Consider the following 17425-nt stretch of genomic DNA (forward strand, 5'->3'; position numbering starts at 1 on the left):
TTCTTTTTTTTTTTTTAAAAGATTTATTTATGCATACCAGAACTGGGGTACAGGCCAGAGGTGCAGGGTTAGGGGTGGGGAGGTGAGGTGAGAGGAATCACAAGAGAGAGTGGGGAGCAGAACAACTAGATCCACTGAAATACAATGCAGAGGGGAACAACAGGCGAGACAGGGGAGGTCTGCTGCACCATGTGAAGAGCTTCCTGGCCAGGGATCAAACTCATGCTGCAGTGGCTGTGGACAGCTTCATAGTGCTGCGACTTAACCCCTTGTGCCACCAGGGAGGTTCAGTCCCATATAAAACTTAAAATAACTGGGCAGGGCTTATTTAATCTCAAAGCTAGTGATCTTATTTACCTCCCTCTACATCATCCTAAAATTAGTCTGGGGATCCCCTGGCTGCTTACAAGGACTACTGGGGGACCTAAGCTGGGGCTCATGACCAAAGTAAGGGAAGCCAGGCTGTAGCAACATTAGAAGCAGCTCCAAAAGCCAAAATATAAATGTCCTCTACAGAAACTGGTTAAGCAGCAGGAGCTGACGACCAGGGCTGAGAGAATAAAGGCTTAAAAAACGTTTCAAGCATTAAGGAATGTCTATATTATGCACAGCAAGAGTACACAGCGTAGTGATAACGACTGTTCGAGTGCTTATCAGTCAGCACTCTGCTAAGTGCTTTTCATACTATTATTTGGATCTTATAGGCAAGGAACAAGGCCACGAAAGAGGTGGAGAACTTCCTGAAGCCTCCAGAAGTAGTAGGTGGCTGATTTGAACCTGGAAGTCCAACCTTAGAGGAGAGGGGCTGACCCCACGCCAAGTGACGGTGGCGAGGTGAGCACTCTTCTGGAGGACCCGCCTGTGGACAGAGGGGTGGCCGGGGCAGGAGGCATCAGCCTGACAGTGATGCTCCTCCATGAATGTGTGCAGGGCCAGTTCTGGAGGCAGCTCCTGCCCAGAGCGAGTGCCCGTAGGCGTGCCCGTCACAGTACCCATACCGCTCCTTCACAGATCACTAGTCTTTTCATAAGCTGACAACGTCTATGTGCTTAAGCTACTTGAAGGCATCTTATACTGCATGCTCTTTCCTCAGTCCACATAAAACTTCTCCATGAAATGAGAAATTCAATTCACCCTTTAAGATCTGGCCCCAGTTTAACTTCCCCTGGGGCAGGGGTGTTGTGTGTGTGGATACGTATCACGTGCTTTGTCCTCAGTGGTCTCATCACACAGAAGGGGGTGACCAAACCCTTCAGGCCATCTGACAGTTTACTGCTTTTTAGTTTATGAAATCACACTCACACACATTCAGTTGGTCACAAGGCAGACATTCACATCCATTTTCCAAAACTCAGGGCCAGCTACACCACAGACCCGTGGCTCCCCATTCCCTGCTGGAGGCTATGATCTGACACACACTTTCTACAGCAAGGTGAATGAATATTCCCAAGAAGTGGGATGAGTAACAACCATGCACAAACTTCATGTTCCATGGGGGTTTTGCCTCCAAATGAGTTGTGAGTAAACAAAATGTGTGTTAGTTTCCAAAGCTTTGTAGATTTGTGAGTTGCAGATCCAATCTAGATTTGGAACCAGGTATTTCAGATTGTGATTTCATTGTTCTTTATATTTACCACCAAGTTCACAAACTTGAAGTGTATGTGTGTGGTCTCCCTGTTTGACTGTGAGCTCAAGGAGGGCAGAGAGGTTTAGCTTTTTTTTTCTTTAAGATTTATTTATTGATGCATACAGGGGTACAGGCCAGATGTGCAGGGGCAGTGAGAGGATTCACCAGAGACAGAGTGGGGAGCAGAACACTGTTAAGGGGTGCAGCGGGCAGGTCAGGAGAGGTCTGCTGCACCATGTGGGTCACCACCCTGGCTGGGAATCAAACTTGTGCTACAGTGGCTGCAGATCGATTCATAGTGTTGCGCCTTAACCTGTTGCACCACCAGGGAGGGCCCAGAGAGTTTTTTGTTTTAACCCAGTATTGAGCAGTGTCTGGGACCACAACAGTACCCAAGAATGTTTCCTAAAGTAACTGTCTTTTCCTCTCCAATGAGGAAATGGGGTGTAAAAATGCTAGCCATTTAGGGATCAGAGGAGGGGCTCAACCACAGATTTAGCTATTGAGGTGTGTACTTCGTCTTCCTGGTTCTGCATTTACCAACTGACAGACCTTAGGGTGCTCATCTGTAAAGTGGGGAAAACTAGAAGCCAGGTCATAGGGCTTAGAGTACGTGATATCCTAGATGCTGAAGAAATGGCAGCTGTTATCAGTGGTAATAATATCCAAGGAAACCCCTGTGACAACTAGCTGCTCTATTTTAAAAACAATGACTGAATCATAAAAGGAAACAGCAACTTTTGAGGAAATTCAAGTAAATTTATTTATTTATACACACAAGAACTGGGGTGTAGGCCAGACAGGCAGATCAACTGAAATACACTGCTGAGGGGATCAGTGGGTGAGACAGAAGAGGTCTGCTGTGCCATGTGGGTCAGCTCCCTAGCTGGCCTGGGATCAAACTCATGCTGCAGTGGCTGGTGATAGCTTGATAGCACTGTGCTACCTACAGGGAGGCCCCCAAGTAAATTTAATTCAACATTTACTAGCAGTTCTACTGAGTACTTTGCCAAGAGGTTCACAGATTAAAAAAAAACCATGCCTAGGAGCTTGACTGAGTGGGAATTCATTGTGTGGAAACATGGCTGGTGACGCAAAAGCTGACAGCATCTGGCCAGAGGAAAACAAAGGATTAGCAGATGGGCTTTTTCTATTGGGGCTTGAAAAATAAACAAGAGTTTACTGGATGAACCAAGAGAGGAAAGTAGGCTTTTCTGCCAGAGGGGATGGCGAAGAATCTGACTTGACAGGTGCTTTGGATTGGAGCTCTGGCAATGCAGAGGATTCAGTAACCTGCCGTCCCTTAAACGTGAAGTGGCACTGCTATCACTTGGTGACCAACTGCATGTGGAGGTAGTGGGAATTTTTTGATTGCACCTAGGCTTCTGGCTTGGGCATCTCGGGGGAAGGAGTGGCTTGGGAGTGGGAGGGAGGTGCTCTGGTAGACAGAAAAAGCTGGAGTCTGCTGTGTGTCTATGCAGTCCATGAGAGCAGAGGTGACAGCGCTGGACGTACGATGATAACTAGAGGACTTCCCTGGTGGTGTGGGGTTAAAGTTTCAGCACTATCAACCATGGCCAGCCATTGCAGCATGAGTTTAATCCTCCACCAAGACGCTGGCCCACATGGCGCAGCAGACCTCTCCCGTCTCTCCCATGGCTCCCCTGGCAGTATCTTTCGGTAGATCTGCCTGTTCTGCTCCCTACTCTGTCTCTGGTAAATTCTCTTGCTCCCTATACCTTTGGCCTACACCCCAGTTCTTGAACACATAAATAGAAATAAATTTTAAAAGAGGACAACTAATGTTGACAGCTTACTAAATTCCAAACACTGTGCTCTGCTTTTTATATACAGGATTATTAGTTCTCAAAATCTCTCTCTAGAGTATCATCACCCCAATTTACAGATGGGAAACTGATCCTTAGAGAAATAACTCGCCCAAGGTTAAAACTATTATAAAGTGGCAATACCTCATCTTAAGCTTGACTCAGTTGAACTGGCATCCCTTACAGTGTGCAACTCCTGTCCTGGGAGAGGTAAGGTTTCCCTGGGGTCCTGTGTTTGAGAAATGCTGCCTGCAGGCTGCTCCCTGGAGAAGATTCAGCCTGCACGTCAGCCATAAACGTTCTGAGAAGTCCTCAAAAAACACCTGCAAGGCTTTGTGGAATCCAGAGCTGCCAGAATTAACTCAGTGGGCAACACTTTTCTTTCAGCATGTCTGTCCTCAAGCTGCAGTTTGAGGGGCGCTGCACCGGCTTCCCAGTTCTCTCCCGTGTCTCCCGCATAGCTGCTCTATGCGGCTGAAATTCACAGGAGTAGGAAGGAGGAGAGTAGGGTGGGGACAAGGGTCGAGAAGCTGGCAAGCTGAAGCTGCAAACACAGGTGGCTGAGGGTGCGGGGCCCTGACGCAAGCTGCACGCCCAGGGGGATGTGTGTTGGTCCAGCTGCGGCTCACCAGGGAGACCTGCCCCAGCCTGCCCAGTGGAATGCCATCAATACCACAGACACTGCTGTTCCTGCCACAGTTCTAACAGCGTTGTCAAGGATACCATTCTGCCGAGACAGGAATTCCTGTCTGAATTCCTGGAGTTGGACCTTTGGCATAATGATAGCAATTTCTTCCCTGTTTTCTTTTAACTCACCAAAGGAACCGGTAGCTATGTGATGGGGTGCAAACGAGGCACCCAAACACAGCCTGGCTAGACTTCAAGTCACTTTCCCAAGACTGTTCAGGTCCTTCCCCTGTGAGTGTGGTGGCGCCATACAACTCCGAGGGATGCCACTGTCTTCCCTCGACAGATCCCAGACTGGATAAGGTCACAATGGCTCCTTTGAGGCCGAGGCTGTACACCTGTGATGCCATATGAACTACAAGGGAGACAAAAGCAGGCAGAAGAAAGAGCCTTTTGAGAGGGGAAAAAAGAGGCCAGTACTCTGGGGACTGGCTCAGTTATATGTGCTGTGTAAGGCGGGCACTTGCCAGTTCTACTAAGATCTTTTCCCCACCTTCTGCATTTAATTAGCAACCATTTGTACTTATCTCGCATCTTCCACTCAGTCACCTCAAGCTGCCCAATATCATTTTGAGCAGGAAGAAATGGGCACAGGGACTTTCTCATCTGCTCTTTACAGAGCCAGGACCCACTGTAGGGCAGTTAGGGAAGGGAACATCTTACGTGGCTCTCCCCAGACTGTCTGCAGTCCCCATGGTCACAAACAAGTCACGTTCTGTGACTTAGTGAAATGCCTGGTATGCTGGGTACATTGTTGTGGGATTGGGCTTAATAATCATTAAACAGAGCACAAATGGGAGATCGTGGGGTGGGGGGGGGCGGAGATGAAGTCCGTCAACTCACAGCTTGTAACAGCTTGTCCCCCAGCAGGGGTGTTGGCAGCCTCAATTGGTGCAGTTCTAGAATCCTGGGCACCCAGGGAAGCTCCTTTTCCTAAGCAAAGCTCCTCCGTGTCACATCTCTGGGTGTGTCAGGCACACCTACTTGCCCCCAACCTATGCCTCTTTCAGCTTCTCTGCCTTGAAGTAATCTTGCCCTTCCACCATTCAGGGCTCTTTGCTCCTTAGCACATTTGTATTTAACTAAAGGGAATCAGAGACTGAGGCAACTTCTGGAGTTTCTGCCCAGGTGGTCAGCAAATAAACCCTCCCCTATGCCTCCCTTCTCAGTCCTTTCCTCTTTCTCAGCTAAGACTGTCAGCCCCTGCAAGCCCCGTAATACTCCACATCTGCAGGCATGGGGAAACTTGTTCCAAGGAAGTTAGAGTCTGTGGTTTAGTCTCTGTGGGGAGTCAGCAGGGGGCAGACTCCCTGCCCGCAGCTGCTTTGGACTCTGAGGGTACAGAGGTGACAGTAGCCCCTGCCTGGCTGGAGGCTGGGAGGGAAGGGGGCTGTGTATGCATTGTGTAACTTCCTAAGAGCAAAGGGTATTCAGGGTGAAATCTTGTCCCAGAACCCCAGATTTCTAGCCACAGTGTGGTTCCTTGGAGGTTGCTGCATTCTGGCTTAAAAACCAAGTTAGGGCCCTCCCTGGTAGAGCAACAGGTTAAAGCATAGCACCAAGAAGCTATCCACGAGTTCGACCCCCACCCAGGGAGCTGACCCACATGGCGCGGCAGACCTCTCCTGACCCGCCCGCTGTTCCCTCAGCAGTGTACTTCGTCAGTCGGCCTGTTCTGCTCCCCACTCTGTCTCTGGTGAGTCCTCTCACGCCCCTCTAACTCTGGCCTGTACCCCAGTTCTGTATGCATAAATAAAGCTTTAAAAAACAACAACCAAGTCACCTGCATAGTTTAGGTTTTAAACCTGCCATCAACTGTGATGGGAAGAACTCCCTTGAGAGTAAACAATGTCGCACAGTGAGAACTTATGACCTACACAGCCTGAGTCCTACCCAGCAAATTCCATCTGGTGAGACAGAGCGGGTATGCGCCCAAGAGTTTGCAGTTTTGTTTCATCTCATGCTAGCAGTAGATGGGTCAGAGAGCCTTGAAGAGCTTCAGGGTCCTGAGCAGGGGAGGAGACAGAGGGTAACATTCCAGCCAGCTTGTGTACTTCCCTTTCTATGAAGAGTAGAGATTTGGGGACAGCTGAATCCTATAATTTCAGTTTTCTCTCCTGACCTATCTTAGTCCCAATTTTATACTCCATTTCATTCTCAAATAACATTTAAGATAACTGTCATTTTATCTTCAGCTTGATGCCTATTATCAAGAAGTTCTAATAAAGAAGGGATCCAAGTTGTAACCTAGGTTTTAGGCAAGTGATTTTTAAGTTTCTTGAGCATCAGTTTCCCGATCTGTAATATGGGGATAACAATGACCAAACTGGGTTATTGTGATTTTTGAATTCCATGATACTGAGCACTTAGCCCAATGCTTGCCACATACTAGGTAAAGAATAGATGAGAGCTTTTTACCATAAGAGTCAAAGTTCTGAAAGGGGGCCTTCAGCAACAAAAGGAAAGAGAAAGCCTTTAGCATTTATGGAAAATACTGGATAGAGAATCCTGAACAAAGGGCAGTGGCCACAGGAACCTCTGAAATTTCTACAATGTCTGTAATTCTCCCATGTTTGTCATTTTTCTCCTGTACAGCCTGACTTCATTTACATGTGGTGTTTAATCCTTTAAATGAAAAAGGCCCAAGTACTTATTCAGGGAAGTCTGTTTTGGGGGCAGAGAAACACCTAAGAGACCAACGAAAAAAACTTAGGAGAGAATAACCAAAACATTTGGAGAAACACATTCAGAATGCTGTAATAGGCAATCCCTGGAGGCCTCATTTTGAGGAGTTCTGCAACTCCTCAGTCTTATGCAGGCTGTTCCTTGTTCACATCCTCTTACCTGCAAAGCTCTGGCTCACAGTGCAAATGCCAAACACCAGGCCAGTTTGGGTGCCCTTTGCTGGGACTCTGGGTAGTTCCATGACCCTACCTTGGGTAACCTGACCTACATACCCAGTCACCGTGATGTTTAAAGGACACCTGATTCTTTCTGTGACAGAAACCTTCTAAAACATGACTACAAAGAAGAGAGTCCCAGCCTCTGGCTTCAGTCCATACTAACAAGTCAGGTTGCCTGAATCTGGGTCAGCTATACTCAGCTGCCGAACCTTCCCAGGCTTCCCCCAGGGCCCTTCTGTAGCAGAGGGAGAATTACTGCCTGTCTGCCAGCCCATATCCCCACAGCACTAGCTCCTTGTTCTCAACCCTGGCCTGGATGTCATAAGGAGATTTTTAAATAATGTTTAGGACCATCCTAGACCTACAAAGTACCTCAGGGGTGAACCTGGGAATACCTAGTTAAGTGACACAGTGACTGAGATGCGAGCAGAGTTCAATATGATTCATGGGAGAATCATGTTTTGAACTCCTAGGAAGTTTACTAGGGTTCCAGAGGGAGCCAAAAGAAGCTGTTCTTTTTTTCCCTTAGTGGCATCTGTAAACAAACCAGACTATTCCAGCTCCCCTGGTTCTCCCACAGGAGGGAATCAACCAGGAAGTGGCTACACTCAGCTGCCTAACCTTCCTACGCCTTTCCTCAGGGTCCATGAACATGGAAGATGCTTTCCTTATTACCACGTACCTTAAAAAGGTGTCTTTCTTACTGAAATTAGAATCAGATTTAACTAACACTTTTGAAGCACCTGTTTTGTGGCGGCTCCTGCACCAGACACATAAATTACAAGCCCGTGAAAGAAGCAAGAGATTGTTCCGATTTGGGATGCACTCCTGGAAAAGGAGGGTTCATCAGAGCTTTACCAGTTTTAGGCACAGTCCTCAGGGAGATGTCTTCCTGACATGGTAATTTATTATCTATGATCAACATACAATTTGGAATTTATTGACTGATGTGTTCTCTCAAAAATTTATTCATTTCTTCTAACGGTAGATATGTCGAGGCTGAGTGTGTGACCCTGAATTTATCTGAGGCTTACCCCTTCTAGCTGTCAAAATATCTAGCTTGTTACTGTTTTTTCTTTTTTAAGTAAAAACGTGGAATGCTTTACAAATAGATGTGTTATTCTTGTGCAGGGACCATGCTAATCTCCTCTGAACCATTTCAATTTTAGAACATGGGCTGTCAAACCGCGCACTCTACTTTGAATTCTAACCATGAAAATAATTGTTTGCCTATTTTTTGGAAAAATTCTAACCATGAAAATAATTGTTTGCCTATCTTTTGGAAAACAATCAAACCCATTTGCTAGAAATGAAATAGCTGTAAACTAGGGTCTGCAAGAGAGTTATGCAGTACTTTCGGGTGGTGAGCGTAAGACTGACATCTAAGTTGATTAGCACTATAAGCTATGACTGTATTGTCTCCATTTTTAAAAATGATGAAAACATGACTTAGAGAACCACAGACACTTGCCAAATAGAGTAGGGCAAGCGATTCAATTTTAGGGTTTCTGATTCCCTGACCAGTGCTTCTGTCTTAGCTCCACTATCGTGACCCTTCTAGCCTTCCAAATGGCTGTCATCACTCATATGGAGATTCATAATGGTTGACAAGTCAGATATGTTTTTATTAGCCACATGCAAAAACCACAGATTTAAGATCCATTCGGCTTACAGGGGCTGAATGACATGACCCCTATATACTATAACTTTAGGTTTATACGGCTCCACAACAGGAGCCTGTTCAAAACTAGCTGAAGGTGCATGCCTATAGAGGAGAGTCAAGAAAAGGGTCAGAAGCCACAGATTCCATTCTCTATTCCAATAACTTGTTAACTACCTTACTTTGGACAAATCCCTTCACTTCTCTAAAATGTAAACAATGATCATCACTGACCTACTTCACTGAGAAATGAAGATCCGTGTAATGGTAAAAATATTCTTTAAAGTCTCTCTAAAAAATGATAGAGCAGAAGAGACTAGTAGCCGGCCCGTCAGACTTGGACTCAGATCCAGGCTTGTGACCTTGGAGATGATTTTATTTCTCACCCCTTAGTTTCTCATCGGCAAAATGGCATTAAATCAAGTACTACCTCAAAAGGTTGTTGGAATGATTAAATGGAATGATTAAATGGGAGCATGCTCTTAAGTAAAGGAATGCCTGACACTGCACTCGATCAATTAATGTCAGCCACTGTTAGCATTGTAACGGTACCTCGGGTTTTCAAATATCTCGAAGCGCCGACTTTCTGAGCTACCAAGAGCGCCCTGGGCTTCAGTTTCGGTCTCGTTCTTCGCTTTCTACCTCGGAGTCTGCATCTCCCTTCTCCAACCTTCTCCATAGCCCAAGTTAAGCCCTCCAGGCTCCCCAGTCCCCTTCCCCATTTCGGCGCCGTCTCTTACTCGACGACCTTGGCTGGGTCTCCGTGGTGCCCATAGACCAGCGCCTGTACCCGGGAGGGCTCTGCAGAAGCGGAGTAGTTGGCGAAGCCAGACCCGCGGCGGCCAGAAGTCGGGAGCAGCCCGGGTCGCAGCTGGGCTGGGGCTCGCAGCCCCCACAACGCCCGGCCGACCCACATGCTCCCTCCAGTCAACTCAAAGTCTGACGCCGAGTGTACGTCATCGGCCCGCGCCGCGCGCCCGCGCCCCGCCCCGCCCCTGGGCGTGGCCACGCCCCTTGCTCCTTTCAAAGGGCTGTTTCCTTGGTTCCTGCGCCTCGGCAGCCCGAGAGGGTGAGCCTAGCCTGGAGCAAAGCATGGCCGTGGGAGGGACTTGCAGTTGCCGGAATTCGAGGCCCGCCAAAGTTTATTCCCAAAAAGAAGCGTCTGGGACTGATTTCAGCCGTGCCTAAAATCTGCGGTTGGTGTTTGATTTGGGGGAAGTCGTTAACCCTATCCTGGCCTCCGTGTCTCCTTCTTACCATTTACCGCCAGCTTAGGGGTGCCAAGCCTTTTAAGGCATAAACATTCAACACCCACCATCCTCTAATAGCAGAGGAAGGCTGGATTTAACGTCCCTCTACAGAAAATGTAGATGGTGTGGAAGCAAAGGTACTGGGGGTGGATTTAGAAATCTTTTGCAAGATTTAGAATCAGATTCTAGCCTTGCCACTTCCTGGCTTGCCTTAGGCAAGTGACTGAACCAGTCTTATCTCATTGGTACAATGGTGATAATATACCTCCTTTAAAATTATTGTAAGGATTGGATGAAACAGTAGAATACATTTACTGTGGGTGGGAGAACACAGTGTAAAAAACCAGTGTTTTCAGATATAAGAGGGTCACAAGGAGAGCCCCCTCAAATGCTCACAGAAGGTGACTGAGTAGAACAAGCACAGGGGAAGTGCTTTGTGAAAAGATGTAGCCCAGAAGACAAGTTAAATCTATTTTTAGTGGACGGGAGAAAACAACTATAACTAGCAGTCCAGAGCCCCATTTGGAGGTAGAGCATGAGAGCAATTTTGGAGTCTGGAGGAGAGAGGTGCTCTGGGATGGGGGTGGGGTGGGGGCTACTGGAGGACGTGCTATTGGATCTAGTCCTGTGACTCAAAGTATTCAGTGTGCATAAAAATCACCAGAGCTCCCATCTCAGATTTACTGAATTAGAATCTTGGGAAGGGGTCCAGAGCCTACATTTCTCACACGCTCTCAAGAATATTCTAATGCAGGTGGCCCAAGGAATAGGCTTTGAGAAACATTGAGCCAGGGCTTTTCAGGATAAGGATGAGTTCTTTCTCTGGGCTTTATAGACCCAAAGCTTGCCTCACAGTCTTTGCTCTGAGGAAGAGAAGAAAGCAAAGTGCTGGGATAAAGGGTGAAGTACTGGATTCTGGCAAACCTGGCTTTGACTCCATTTTCCAGCCATTTGATTTTTGGACAAGTCATTGACCTCTCTGTGTTGCTTGTTTCTTATCCTTAAAATGAAGGAGATAATAGTTTCAAGGTGAGATATTACTCAATTGAAACACTATAGCACAATGCTTGGCTCTTGAAAGCATTTGATAAATGTTATTGGAAATTACTGTGAAGATTAAATGGAAAAGGTCTGGCTCATAGCATATGCTGAAAAAGCATTTGCACTTGTGTTTATCAGAGAAAATTGGTGTCCCATGGTGAGGGTTAAACTTGGTTCTACCTCTGTGTGTGAGCACATATGTGTGTGCACACACACTCACACTTGCACACAGGAATGATACCTTATCCTACTTCCTATTTTCATGGTCACACAGGAGCCCCCTTATGTAGGGAGATACAAAGTAATCCTCTGCTGGGAGACTTCCTAGGTGACATTGAGCTGTTGACATTATCTTCTCTGCCAAATTGACTCCTCTGAATTCCCTGGGCAGCCTGGCCAGGAGGCCTGGGGAATCATCAGCAGATCTTCCTCCTGAGGGGTGAGATTTAGTCCCCCCAACCATTCTGATAGTCCTCACTTTCAGTTCAGATCACCTCTGTATCAACAGCCTAACCAAGATCTTTCCTCTCTCCTTCCCCAATTCCTTCCTCTCAGCTGTCCAGAATGATTTTTATTTTAAAACACAAAGATCAGATTTTGCTTTCCCCTTGCCTAAAGTCCTTCCATGACTCCCTGATATTTCTAGAGAACTGGAAAACAAAGTTCTTTGTAGAAGGCTGTGAAATAATACAAGCTTAAATTTACATTAAACCTAAAAGGGTAAGCAAAACTATGATTCTATGCCCTATCATTTTCTCATACTGATGACATGCCTCACAGGTATGAAAAAGCGTATGCGGGAAAAAACACCAGAAAACTCTTCACTGTAATGAAGCTGCTGTCTTGCCAATTAGAAAAATATGACCGTGGTTTTCATTCAGTGACAGAACTCCTCAGTTTGGCTTCAGGAATACTTAAGTTCTCCCCGGAGGCATAGTTTGAGAATCATTGATTGAGCAGTTCAAGACCAATTATCCTGCTTTTGCATTCAAGATCTTTGCCTCTTGCATCTTCTGACCCCCACACTGTCTTTATCACCTGTGGTTGGACCTCACAGCTTATGCTCCCACAGCATCTGAAACTCACCTTTCCCAGCATCACGCGTCATGTCTTTATTCTAGCAGCTGCTCCTGCCTGATGTGTTCTTCCCTGCCTTGCCTACGGGGGTGGGGTGGGGGTGGGGTGGGGCTTCAGGTGCCTGTATCATTGCTTTGGTGTTTCCTGAACTCCTTTGCTGCCTTTGTGTCTTCTCTGGGCTGGCTTTACGGCCACTGGGACCAGGCTATTATTTATTGATGTGCTCTCTCCCTTCGGGCAAGGGTGGAGCATGTTTGTGTGTCTCCCTGACGCCAGCACCCAATATGGGGCCTGGCCCAGGATAGGTGTCATACATATTCCATGAGTTGAGAGAAACTGAATCTCCTGGTGGCCTGGCCCTGTCTGTGGAGCTGTCTCCTTTTCCTAGATTTGGGTCAGTCACTCCAGGCCAGGACTTTCCTTCTCCCGTCTCTCTTTTCTCAAGGATCACAGGAGTCTGTGGTCTTTTTCAAGTGATGCAGAATGTTCTCTTTCATCTGTCTACCTAATGCCTGTGTTCTCTTTCTTCCTCATAGTTTCTGCCTTGTAGTCTTTCCTGCCCAAAGAGCAGAGGGATGTAGAATCAGTTAGCTCGAGGTTTGAATCCTGGGCCCAATGTTAACTAGTTGTATGACTGGGCAAGAGACTTACTGTCTGAGCTTTGGTTTCATATCCAAAAATGAGATTCCCGCAAGAGTCCTCTGCAAATAATGTCTGATCTTTTGGTTGCTTCTTCTCTTTACCAGATTTTTCTCCTGGACTTTCCTTTTCTGGATGGCCCTTTCTCTCTTCTCTGCTCTAGCACTTGTCTGTCACCTTTCTCCTTCCTCTCTTTTAATTCTCTGCTTCTGGTTCTTACCTGCTGGATCAGCCTGGAGCTCATCAGTATTTACAAGAAGACCAAGAGCCCAGGAGACCGCAGCCCTCCTCAAGGATCAGGGAAACCTCAGCTTTGCCAGCTGGGGATGGAGGCAGTATATGGGGAGGACTATACCCTGAACCCCTGGACTCTGCTCCCCTTAGATTCATCTGCCCTGAGTCCCTCGCCTCCATAGTCTGTTCTCCAATCATCTGCTGGGAACTGAAAAGAACACAGAGATCAGAACTTTTTACTCTTCTCTCCTTAATCTCTTTGAGTTTAACTCAAAGCCCCAGAATTTCTTATATCATCTACAGGCCCTGCTGGCTTCTCCTGCTGCATCTTCCCCCGCCCCTCCCCCCTCACTTTATTCAACTTCACTCTGGCCTTGCTGTACTTAAACCCAACTGCTCTGGCCTTTGGACACAGTAATACCCTAGCCCCAATGATTGCATGAGGCTGGCTCCTTCTTCCTTCAGTTCTCAGCAAAAATATCACCATGCCACTTCTTGAGGGAATTCTTTGATTACCTTTATTAAAGTAGAGTCCCCACCATTATTGATCACAACACTCCCTCTGTTTCTGTTAGAGTACACACCTCAGACTGTTATCACATAGGTGTTTGCATGTTGCTGTTCTCTCTCCTTAGAACGTAAGCTTCATGAAGGCAAGGGCCAGATTATATATTCATTCATTTATCCATTCAATATTTATTGAGCGCTAACTACATGCTAGACATCAAACACTGGGATTTAAGACAGTCTTTGCTTCAGGGAGCTCATGTTCTAGAGATGGAGACAAATAATGAATACATTATATCTAGGTACTCTGTTCAAAAGGGAAACAATTAATTCCCTTCCCTTTCATTGTCTTAACCTTTCCCTCAACCCTATCCACTACCATTTTTCAGGCATGTCACTAGCTCATGTACTAGAGATATAGCGATATGGCAAATTGTTTTGGTTTATTGTTGTTGTCTTTCCACTGGAATGTAAGTTCCATGAGGGTTGGGATTTTTGCTTGTTTTACATCTATTGGGATTATAGTAATTGTTGAATAAATGAATGAGTATCCAATATTTGTTGTTGTTGTTTTTTTTATGATGGAAGTCAAGGGCTTAGCCCTGTTCAATTTAAGTCAGCTGACCTTAATTCCAACCTGCGTGCTGCTGCATAGCAGTGCATAGTAGTCTATTTCTTTCGCTGTATCCCAGCTTTCTCAACTGTGTGCTGGGAAAAATAATGATGAAAATTAAATGAGTCCATCTGTGTAAAGTAATGTATAACTAGATTATGATCATTGTACAAGGGCTTAAACTGGGAAAAGACACAAATATACTGAACCTGTGTACCCAGAGGATAGAGTAACTAGTGAGAATCTGTGAGGGAGGCAGAGTCTTCATGGAAAGGAAGAATTTTCAAAAAGTCAGCATTACAAGGAGAAATCTGACTTTACTACTATAGCTGAAGACTTCAACACTCCTCTGTCAGAAATGGACATATCCAACCATCAGCAAAATCCCTTATATATGCTATAATATTCACAGCAACATTATTTATAATATGGAGAACATGAAAGCAGCCTAAATCTCCTTTAGCAGATGAATGGATAAAAAAAGATGTGGTACATACAAGCCATGGAATATTACATAGTCAGAATAAAGGATGAAATTCAGCCATTTCCAATCAGATTGGAGGGAATTAAAAACAAAATTGTGTACAGCAAATAAGTCTTAATGATAAAAACAAACACTGGACATTAATATAACAGAAATTGTATGGTAAAACACTTTCAAAAACTACCAGACAAATACATGAAGAGTGCTGAGGTTAAGAGGAGGAGGAGGGAAAGAGACAAGAGGACACATGAGATGGTTGTGGGGAAAAAAGAAATGAACAAGGTCCTTCTTGGTGGCACAATGGGTTTAAGTGCAGCACTACAAATCCAGTCACAGCCACTTCAGCATGAGTTTGATCCCCAGCCAGGGAGATGACCCACATGGTACAGCAGACCTCTCCTATCTCTCCTGCTGCTCCCCTCAGTAGTGTATTTCACTAATCTGCCTGTTTTGCTGCCCACTCTGTCTCTGGTGAATGCTCTCACCTGGTCTGTACCCCAGTTCTTGTATGCATAAATAAATAAATCTTAGAAAAAAGGGAAATGAACATCCAGCAGGCAGAAAATTAGTAAGGACATAGTAGAAGTTAACAATCAGTTGAGTACAATGGATATCATTTCATCAAGCAGTGCAATACACCCCAAGATAGACCATACTCTGGACCATAAAACACATTTTAACATATTTAAAATAATAGAACTCATACAATATCTGCTTTGAGACCAAAATGGAATGAAAGTAGTAATCAGAAACAAAAAGATAGCTGGAAAATTCCCATACACGTGGAGATTAAATAAAACACTTCTAAATAACACATGGTTCAAAATAGAATTCTCAAGATAAAATTTAAAAAATTGTTAAGCTAAATGAAAACACAACTTATCAAAATTTGTGGAATGCAGCAAAAGCAGTGCTTAGCCTTTATAGCTCTGAATACAAATGTTAGGAAAGAAGAAAAAAATAAAACCAATCATCTAAGCATCTGCTTAGGAAGCTAGAAACATAGGGCAAATTAAAACCAAAGGAAACTGAATTGAAGAAAGAATGAGAAAAGAGAAATCCATGAGATTGAAAACAGGAAATCAAGAGAGAAAAATCAGTCAAAAGCTCATTCTTTTAGAAGACCAATAAAGATAATAAGGGTCTAGCAAGGCTACTAGTAAGAAAGAGGACATAAATCACTAATAACAAGAATGAAAGCGGGGCAGCACTACAGATCTCATGGATATTAAAAGGCTACTACAGGGATACTATGAGCCACTCTAAATGCCAGAATTCCCAAAGATTCAGTCACCTACTATTGGTAGATGATGAGCTCCCTGTCCTTGGAGGTAAGTAAAAATGTGCACTGGATCACATTGAAGGGTGTAGGTAGATGGGGTTCAGGCATTGAATGGCACAGAGTCCTGATGTCTCTGGGTCTGTCTCTGTGCGGGAGCTAGGTGTGGCAGTGATTACGCTCACCTGAGACTGTCGGTGGCTGGTTCCTGCAGACACGGGGCGTCCAGCCTGGGCTAGGGACTTGCAGGCAGGGGTGCAGAAGTGGAGGAGGGGCGCGCCCGGACAACGGGGGACCGGGACGAACTGCCGCTTGCCTGCGCGGCTGCCAGCAGGGGGCGCCTCGAGACCGCAGAACGCACGGGCGGGCCTGACGTCAGCGCCCCGCTTGCTTGGGCTCCCGCTCTGGACTCGGCGCCAGTCCCGCTCCGCGCTGCGCCGCTTCGCTCCGGCTCTGGCTCGCCTCCGGCTGGGCTCGGGCTCTGGCCGCCGCGCCCCCTGCGCTGGGCCCGGGGGCAGGCGGCGGCGCATCATGGCCCGCGCCCAGGCTCTTGTCCTGGCGCTCACCTTCCAGCTCTGCGCGCCCGAGACCGAGACTCCGGCAGGTAAGCGCGTCGGTCCGACCCAGTTTGCCCGGCGGCGCCCTCGGGCCCGTGGCGTATTTCTCTCTGAAGAAAGTCTGAGTGTTCGGTGACCGGGCGTTACCAGCTCCGTCGCTGTGTGTGTCTGAATGTTGGATGTGCAGTCGTGTGCTCGGGGTGTTTTGTGCCTGCGAATGTTGTGTGTCCGTGAGTTACGCGTGCAAGAAGAGGTGCTGTGTGGGTTGTGTGACTGCGAGTCTGTTCCGGTGAAGGTGCATCGAGGCAGCGCTGAGTGTCGGCGTGTAGTGGCGGGTGTAGGGTGGCCAGGTAGGGTGTGTGCACGTTGTGTGTGCGTGAGTTGGTTGTGTGACCGGAGTTGTATCTGTTAATGTGTTGCATCTGTTTGCCTTCTGCATGCCACAGCGCTGTTTGTTTTGTGTCTGCGAATGTGTTTGTGTGTGCGTTATGCGCGCGGCCGGAGTGTTCTGTGGGTGCTGCCCGCGTGTAGCGTGTGTGCTCGTGAGACCTGTGTACATGCTTGAGGGCGTGGGAATGGGTCCGGGCCGTGTGTCGGTGCGCCGTGTGCACGGCGTGTGCGTGTGGGAGTGTCTGGGGTTGGTGTGCACCGCCGGGAAGTGCGTGGGTCCGGGGGGTGCCAAGTGTGCAGGGCACGCGTGAGGAGGAGCGTGCCTGGAGGGGATGCGAGTGTGAGTGTGTCCGTGCGTGCTGGCTGCGTGTCCGGGAATGTTGCGAGTGTGGCGCGCGCCTGGGCCCTGGCTGAGTGTGCGCCGGGCCGAGGCTGCCGGAGGGGGCGGTGGCAGGATGTGTGTGTGTGTGTGTGTGTGTGTGTGTGTGTCCGCATGTGTGGCGCGCGGGCCTGGAACAAGTTGTCTCCGCGGAGCCCCTGTGCTCCGGGGCGGGCCGGGCCTGAGGCTCTGGCGCGAGGAAACGGGGCCCCGAGGCCGCCGACTCCGACATGTCGGGCTGTTTGTTGTTTCGCAAGTTCTGCGCGGCGCTG

At 47.2% G+C, this 17425-nt stretch overlaps 2 protein-coding genes across 6 annotated transcripts in view; one reads left to right on the forward strand and one right to left on the reverse strand.

Annotated features, from left to right (window-relative positions):
* Positions 1-9664, reverse strand: part of MECR (mitochondrial trans-2-enoyl-CoA reductase) — a 29651-nt gene extending 19987 nt beyond the window's left edge. The window contains exon 1 of one of the 2 annotated variants that reach the window (XM_004678705.2): positions 9444-9664. In XM_004678705.2, the coding sequence (XP_004678762.1) occupies positions 9444-9619 (176 nt within the window). In that variant the 5' untranslated portion in view covers positions 9620-9664. Of the gene's footprint in view, positions 1-9255; positions 9385-9443 lie in introns of those variants that run through there. The other variant, XM_012722230.1, reaches the window with a different exon arrangement.
* Positions 9665-16245: 6581 nt separating this feature from the next.
* Positions 16246-17425, forward strand: part of PTPRU (protein tyrosine phosphatase, receptor type, U) — a 71078-nt gene continuing 69898 nt past the window's right edge. For 3 of the 4 annotated variants that reach the window (XM_004678706.2, XM_004678708.2, XM_004678709.2), the window contains exon 1: positions 16246-16431. In XM_004678706.2, coding sequence (XP_004678763.1) covers positions 16359-16431 — 73 coding nt within the window. In that variant the 5' untranslated portion in view covers positions 16246-16358. The remainder of the gene's footprint in view (positions 16432-17425) is intronic. The other variant, XM_012722228.1, reaches the window with a different exon arrangement.

Source organism: Condylura cristata, unplaced genomic scaffold, assembly GCF_000260355.1.
Source record: "Condylura cristata isolate star-nosed mole 26May11 unplaced genomic scaffold, ConCri1.0 scaffold00008, whole genome shotgun sequence".
NCBI classification, from domain to species: domain Eukaryota; kingdom Metazoa; phylum Chordata; class Mammalia; order Eulipotyphla; family Talpidae; genus Condylura; species Condylura cristata.